General features: G+C 34.0%; 1 protein-coding gene across 1 annotated transcript; it reads left to right on the top strand.

Annotated features, from left to right (window-relative positions):
• The first annotated feature begins 6 nt into the window (after positions 1 to 6).
• LOC134249268 (uncharacterized) lies at positions 7 to 8,141 on the top strand. The gene is made up of 12 exons (XM_062731637.1): positions 7 to 62; positions 2,024 to 2,134; positions 2,389 to 2,541; positions 2,646 to 2,869; positions 2,991 to 3,236; positions 3,395 to 3,675; positions 3,811 to 4,052; positions 4,301 to 4,473; positions 6,341 to 6,518; positions 6,766 to 7,534; positions 7,623 to 7,853; positions 7,945 to 8,141. Exons 2-12 carry the CDS (start codon positions 2,102 to 2,104, stop codon positions 8,139 to 8,141), a joined length of 2,727 nt encoding a protein of 908 aa, XP_062587621.1. The 5' UTR covers positions 7 to 62; positions 2,024 to 2,101.
• Positions 8,142 to 8,168: the final 27 nt, after the last annotated feature.

Genomic DNA, 8,168 nt, shown 5'->3' with positions numbered 1-8,168 from the left:
GAAAAGATAAGAACAAGAAAAAGAAAGAAAGAAATCAGACTTCAAGAAGCCAAGCCCTTTCTGTAAGTAAATTGTATTAAGAATCATTAAAACACAAATTTAAAAAAAAAACAGGAGTACTATTCCTTGGTTCCAGACTTATTGTAAGGACAATACATAGTCCTCCTTGTGAGTACTAAAACAGGGCAGTCTACTGGATCCTAGGTCACTCTACTGGATCCTCCCAGGTTAGGAGTACTATTCCTTGGTTCCTGACTTATTGTAAGTACAATACATAGTCCCCAATATAAGTACTAACACAGGGGCAGTCTACTGGATCCTGGGTCACTCTACTGGATCCTCCCAGGTTAGGAGTACTATTCCTTAGTTCCTGACTTATTGTAAGTACAATACATAGTCCCCAATATAAGTACTAACACAGGGCAGTCTACTGGATCCTAGGTCACTCTACTGGATCCTCCCAGGTTAGGAATACTATTCCTTGGTTCCTGACTTATTGTAAGTACAATACATAGTCCCCAATATAAGTACTAACACAGGGGCAGTCTACTGGATCCTAGGTCACTCTACTGGATCCTCCCAGGTTGGGAGTACTATTCCTTAGTTCCAGACTTGTAAGTACAATACATAGTCCCCAATATATGTACTAACACAGGGCAGTCTACTGGATCCTAGGTCACTCTACTGGTTCCTCCCAGGTTAGGAGTACTATTCCTTAGTTCCTGACTTATTGTAAGTACAATACATAGTCCCCAATATATGTACTAACACAGGGCAGTCTACTGGATCCTCCCAGGTTAGGAGTACTATTCCTTAGTTCCTGACTTATTGTAAGTACAATACATAGTCCCCAATATAAGTACTAACACAGGGGCAGTCTACTGGATCCTAGGTCACTCTACTGGATCCTCCCAGGTTGGAAGTACTTTTCCTTAGTTCCTGACTTATTGTAAGTACAATACATAGTCCCCAATATAAGTACTAACACAGGGCAGTCTACTGGATCCTAGGTCACTCTACTGGATCCTCCCAGGTTGGGAGTACTATTCCTTAGTTCCTGACTTATTGTAAGTACAATACATAGTCCCCAATATAAGTACTAACACAGGGGCAGTCTACTGGATCTTAGGTCACTCTACTGGATCCTCCCAGGTTAGGAGTACTATTCCTTAGTTCCTGACTTATTGTAAGTACAATACATAGTCCCCAATATAAGTACTAACACAGGGGCAGTCTACTGGATCCTAGGTCACTCTACTGGATCCTCCCAGGTTAGGAATACTATTCCTTAGTTCCTGACTTATTGTAAGTACAATACATAGTCCCCAATATAAGTACTAACACAGGGGCAGTCTACTGGATCCTAGGTCACTCTACTGGATCCTCCCAGGTTAGGAGTACTATTCCTTGGTTCCTGACTTATTGTAAGTACAATACATAGTCCCCAATATAAGTACTAACACAGGGCAGTCTACTGGATCCTAGGTCACTCTACTGGATCCTCCCAGGTTAGGAGTACTATTCCTTGGTTCCTGACTAAGTGTAAGTACAATACATAGTCCCCAATATAAGTACTAACACAGGGGCAGTCTACTGGATCCTAGGTCACTCTACTGGATCCTCCCAGGTTGGAAGTACTATTCCTTGGTTCCTGACTTAATGTAAGTACAATACATAGTCCCCAATATAAGTACTAACACAGGGCAGTCTACTGGATCCTAGGTCACTCTACTGGATCCTCCAAGGTTGGGAGTACTATTCCTTAGTTCCTGACTACAATACATAGTCCCCCATATAAGTACTAACACAGGGGCAGTCTACTGGATCCTAGGTCACTCTACTGGATCCTCCCAGGTTAGGAGTACTATTCCTTGGTTCCTGACTTAGTGTAAGTGCAATACCTAGTCTATAATCTGAGTACTAATACAGGGGTTGAATAGAACCTAGGTCAATCTACTGCACCTTTGTTTAGTAACTCATTTTAGAATAGTACTTGAATTATATTTAATAGTTTTTTTCCTAGGGCGATCATCCTTCATCTTTGAAAAGGAGGCAGTATATTCAGTCAACGAAAAAGAAAGGATGTCCAGCAAAAATTGTCATGAAAGAAGTTCTTGTATTTCCAGAATATAAGGTATTCATCTGTATTAAAACAAAGTAATCAAAATATTTTGAATATATAAATACACTTAAAATACTTTTTTGTGGATGCTTTTTCCTGTTTAATATGCACTTGTACTTAGTGTTTTTTCTTTCTTTTTTGTTGTTGTTTATTTCTTGGAGTACAGTTTCAAAATGTATACAAAATAAGAGCAAAAGATAGGTGTAGTGAAAAATATAAGAAAAAATTATTTGTATTGATATATGTTTTTACTATTTAAATCACAGGCAAAACAAGATACAGAAAAAGCAAGAAGAACTGCAAGTGAAAAATTAAGAGAAGACCTTGAAATTATCGGAAACGACATCAAGAAAGAGCATAGAATATATATAAGTTTACCCAAGGATGGTGATCACCAAGAAATGCATCTAATTGGTCAGGTTCGCAAAACTTTTGTTTTGGGAGTGTTTTTACTTTTTAGTATATTTGTAGTGTATTTTTTAATTTAAATTGACTATCATTATAATTGGATATATATGTGTAGATTACAGGTTTCATGAATCCCCTGAACAAAGATGTAAGAGATAAGCTCTATGAGATGGTGGGACATGGGGTCACAAGTGTATCGGAAATGCGACGTCACTTAAAAGTGTATGTCGATACTCAGATGTTCCCCAAAGCCAATAAGCCTTCGCTGACAGATGCGGCATATTACCCATCAGATGCCACAATAAGAAAGCACATATACTTAGCACAACTTCGTCTGAGGTATAGTAATGGTACTTAATGGAAGTCTTATATTAGGATAGGAAAATTTATTTCGCTATTAGCTATTGTAAAAACATGTCATTTACAATAGTCATATAAAGCAGTTAAAATTTGTTCACAGATATTCCAAAATAGACCAGGAAAATTTGATGAAATTGGTTAGTCAATGGCAAGAGAGCTATCCCAAAGATAATTTTGATTTTTTGCCGGCGACATCCAATCAGGATCAGGAACTAGATGAAGACAACATCAACAATGTACAGTGTGTTGAGCAAGATGATGAGGATGAGGTCTTCTCACAGCTGATCACATCAACCAATTTCTTCTTTTGTCACCAATCAGAGTTCCAAAGACACTTACTTTACAGGTAATGTCTTTTATGTTTATATTGTTATGCATGTTTATAGGTGAGTTATGTTTCATTTCATTTTAAAGAAATTGGTATCATTTTAAAGTGCTATTTTTCCAAATTCTGAATAATGTACACCAGACACATTTAGATAATTTATTTCATTTATATTTCAGATATGGTAACGCTCTCTGCCTATTGGATGCCACCTATAGAACAACAAAGTATGCTTTACCTCTTTTCTTTCTGGCCGTGAAGACAAATGTTGGTTTTAGTGTTGTGGCAGAGTTTGTTGTCCAGAATGAGACCAAGGACTTGATTGTACAGGGTTTACAAACTGTCCAAAACTGGGTAAACACAGCTCCAGACAAACCAGAAGGCTGGGAATGGAAACCTAAGTTTTTCATGACAGACTTCTGTGAGAGGGAAATAGTTGCCATAGAGGAGACATTCTCAGGTAGTTGAATTTCAAGGACAGAGTTAGATGTACATGTACTCAGTAACCTGGAACAGTGTTAGAAAATTGTTTTGCTATCTGATTCAAATTATTATCTTATTTTTAAAGAAATATTTGATACAATTCTTGTTATAGATAGTTTTGTATTCCTCTGCGACTTCCACCGCGAGCAAAGCTGGACCAGATGGGTCAGCAAAACTGATAATGGTGTGGTTGGAAGTAAAGAGAAAGTCCTATCCATGTTGAGAAGGTGTGCCCACTCTTGTTCAGAGGAGCAGTTTGAGAATGCACTAGCATCTCTCACAAACTCTGTGGAGTGGACTGGAAATGCTAGGTTCAGGAATTGGTTTAACAAGACCTGGCTATCAGAGAAAAAAGTATTTCATATTTTCTTATTTCTTTAGATAAATTTGATCAGTTAATGAATGCATATTTTATGTAAAAAATTAAATTTGTGTAGTTTCAGCAAAGAATTAAAATATGAGCACAGCCCACGTTTCTGTATAAAGTTTGTCAGTTTTCTTATAATGCAACTGCTTGCTTAATAAATTAATCAATTGTTCTTTTTACTTATTTTTTAATAATCAACACAGAGATTTAACAGTTTTTTTATTTACATTTTTAGCGTTGGGTTTGGGCTTATAGATATGGTAAAGGCCTCCTAGTAAATACCAACAATGGGCTTGAGAGGCAAAACAAAATTTTCAAATACAAATTCCTTGAGCAGAGAAAAGATAATCATCTCTCGGGAATGATCTCCAGTTTGATCACTGAGTATTTGCCAGCTATGATGCTGAAGTAAGTACCTAAACGTATTACTCAAAATGCTTGTAATAATTTAAATATTGCAATTGAATTTTAGTTGTTTATTTCAAGCATCATAATGCATGTGATAGTCTAGAGAAAGTACCTTATTAACTGATTGTTATTACATTCATCAAAAGCATGTTAAATTTCAAAATTCAATTTGAATGTTATTTTTGTTTTCTTTAGCTGCATGTAAGTAGATCTGTAAAGTACTGTAAGACATGCTTTGGCATATACATAAACCTAAGTAAAAAAAAAATACACTCATTTTTTAATCTACAAGTTTATGCATTGCAAAGCAATAAGATAATATAAGAAAGAGATTTCATTACAAGCACATTTCATCATTCATGATTAAAAATTATATATAGATATTAGTATTGTTAAAAATATATGTTCCATTCTAATGTATGATATTTTTTTTTCAATTTGCTATGAAGACAATTGGAAACCAAAATACAAAAGTATTTTCAAAATAACTTTACACTAATATTATTTAATGCATGTGTCATGATATTATATTAATTTTTTTTCTGAGCAGCAAAATTACCTAGACAGTAAGTATAAGCAGTGTATTTTTGCACCTTATTGTTTCTAATGCTTTCCTGCCACTATTTAATTGATACTTTTAAATAAACAACTTAGTTGTAATTATCAATTATTCTTTGAGTATTAAACTAATAGGGAATAAATGTATGTATCTCGTGTGTGTGTGTATGTGTGTACCCCGTACATGTATTGAGGTGAATGAGTACCCTACTGTATCTTGTGCCCCTTTGACTATTAATTATGACATATGTTTCTGCCTCATTTTTTATCAGAAGAATGAGATAATTTTTTAAAAGGAAAATATGAATATTAAGCTTCTACTTGCCAAAGGAGAAGGTTTGTAAGTAAATTTTTAATTAAATGCCAAGACGTTGATGCATTTTTATTTTGTGATGATCCATTTGGGAACACTATTCAATAAAATATAAGTGAAGTCCATAATACTTTTGTTAAAAAAAATAAAAAATACTTGTAATAACTTTAGACTCAAATTTACAAAAAATGCAGCTTCCTGGAGTTACATACTGTATTTAAAAAATGTTTCTAAATTCTTCAATTCTTTATTTTCATTTAATTAAATTATTACTGGTGATGGAGGGTGGAAGTTTTACATTGTAGTCTATTGATAATTTAATGTACCAGAGATATTTATCAACGTAAAATGGTTCATAATTGTTAAATGCTACATGTAGCAACCTTGATTTTGAGCATTTTTTTTTTGCCAGAACAATGCATTCCTTGGACACTGTTTGCTCATTTGCTAAAGTTAAAGTGTTTTTACATGTACCCTATATTATTTCAATTATACCTATTTTAATTTTTAATCTGCCTTTTGTGTGAAAAGTGTCTTTGATTTTATGTAACTTCCATTTTAAATACTCTGAATTTACATTAATAGACATGTAAATAAATATCAACATGTTACAAAAGACACATAGTTCATGTTTCTTACAACTTACATGCATACATATCATAATTTAATTCAAAAGTAATTTATTCAAATTATGTGACAAAAAAAAATTATTCTCATTTCTAATATCAAAAAGATATTTTTACAATAATAATATTCACACCTGTCAGCTTTACTTATTTCATTCAGAAACCCTGTGCTTGCTGTTGCTCTACACCTTTTTTCTAATTCTCATAACTGTTAAATAACATATGTATGTTCAATATTCTATTGAAATTGAAAAGCATAATCTCTAAAAAATATATATTTGCCTATGAATTTTATCCTGAAGATTTCTTTCTCTCTAGGTTTTTTTTTCACCTCTGAATATTATCATAACGATTTCTTTTCTTTTCATAGGTACACTCGTGACAACGTGTTGGCCTCGGAAAGAGTTGGTCGTTCTTATATTGCAGAAATACCAGATTTTTTGAAGAACAGACCAGCATCTTTTATTAAGCACTGCATGACGAAAATAGATCTTGCAGAAACAGTGGAGGAGACCGATATCATGCAGATGTCTGCCAACTGTTTTAAGGTATGTTCATTTACTAGGTACAATGTAGTTGTATTGGCTTTAAATAGAAACAAAGGTGTAAATAATACATGAGCATTCAAATATATTATTTCAATTAATTTGAGTTTAAAACTATAAACATGTATTTTATTAACAAAGTTATAATTTAAGCAAAGGCATTGTTGTATTTCACTTCTCCTGAGGCATTTAAGGTAGAAAACTGTTAAAGACAATATTCTGAAAGTATCTGTTGAATATTATTTTGCAGATTAAAAGTTTGTCAGACTCTCGAAAGAAGGTAGAATATGATGTCCTGTTAGATAATGGCCATGGAATGCCAAGTTGTGGGTGTCATGCATGGACCTGGACTCTTCTGCCATGCAAACATATATTTGCAGTCATCAATGGCAGATTTCCTGATGTATCATGGAAGAACATCCCCTTGAGTTACAGCAACTCACCTTTTTTCACATTAGATTTTGATGTTGTGTCCATATCAGTGTCCGGTTCTGTAACAAATGAAGATGAACTTTGTGACGAGGAGGATGTATTGTGTGATATCACTGGTGAAGACATAGGGCTCTCTGATGCAACTCTACCATCTTGCAAAAAAATGCCAAGATCAAAATTAAAAATTTTAGCCACCAAATGTAGAGAGAGTCTTTCAATCATTCAAAATGCCACCTATCTTTGCCAAGATGAAACTACACTAGAACATCTTAGTGTTTTACTCAATGAAGCATCCTCCTACATAAACAACAGGCTACATAAGGAGGAGGGCCTAATCCCAGAACCTTCTAAGAAAAGAAAAAGAGTTCAAGAACAACCAATGTCTGCCAAAAAAAAGAAATTGGACACAAAATCAGAAAATCGTCTAAAATTAAGAAAAAGAAAGGAAAACAGAAGTTCAAGATATGGAAAGACAACATCCAGAAACATCTCATTAGAAGATCAAAAAAGAGAAGAGCAAGAAGAGGAAATGATAATAATCGATGGCCATTCAACTGTGCCACAATCAATTCTGGAGTGTATTGCAGGTAGTTTCCATCCAAAAAAAAAAAGAAAGAAAGAAAACATTACCATTAAGACAGCATTTAATCTAACACATGCATTTTTCTTTGGCAGAAATGGTCAGTCAGATGACAAAAAATGAATGGGAGGCTCTTATATTCAAGGCAACCAAAGAGGCTGCAACATCAACAGATACAATCTCACAAATTGCCGTTACTTTACTTGAAGAATACTGTGAAGATGATCACATTCAGACTCTGAAGACCATATCTGATAACCATTGCCCAAAAGATATGACAAACCCACAGAAATTTAGAATGGCACTTTTAATGCTACATAAACTCGGTAATTATATATATTACCTGTTAGTTGTGAAAATAAATATATATTTAATGTGCCTATATCCTTGATTAATTTTAACATTATACTTTTCTAGTGGAGACAAAAAAATTCATTTTGAAAAGAAATTTTGAGAAGGAACGCATGGAGAGGGAAGCTGCCGAAAAAGCATGTGTAGAAGCTATAGCTCGGATGGAAGGTTTCAACAAATCAGAACCTACCTCATCAGGTAAGATACAGATTTTGAAGTTTGAATTTTGTTTAATAAATGCCTCTCAACAAATAAATATTTGATGCCCTAAATGATAGATATGTACCAGT

This window comes from Saccostrea cucullata, unplaced genomic scaffold, assembly GCF_032062105.1.
Source record: "Saccostrea cucullata isolate Sc308-1 unplaced genomic scaffold, CSIRO_AGI_Scuc_v1 ctg20154, whole genome shotgun sequence".
Classification (NCBI taxonomy): Eukaryota; Metazoa; Mollusca; class Bivalvia; order Ostreida; family Ostreidae; genus Saccostrea; species Saccostrea cuccullata.
This window is presented reverse-complemented; position numbering and strand designations above follow the sequence as displayed.

What these genes read in the sequence shown, in the direction of transcription:
- LOC134249268 (XM_062731637.1), top strand. Translation starts at nt 2,102, where the DNA reads ATGAAAGAAGTTCTTGTATTTCCAGAATATAAG. An exon ending in AAATGCATCTAATTGGTCAG is followed by an intron (nt 2,542 to 2,645) that starts GTTCGCAAAACT and finishes ATATATGTGTAG; the next exon opens with ATTACAGGTTTCATGAATCC. An exon ending in AATTCTGGAGTGTATTGCAG is followed by an intron (nt 7,535 to 7,622) that starts GTAGTTTCCATC and finishes TTTCTTTGGCAG; the next exon opens with AAATGGTCAGTCAGATGACA.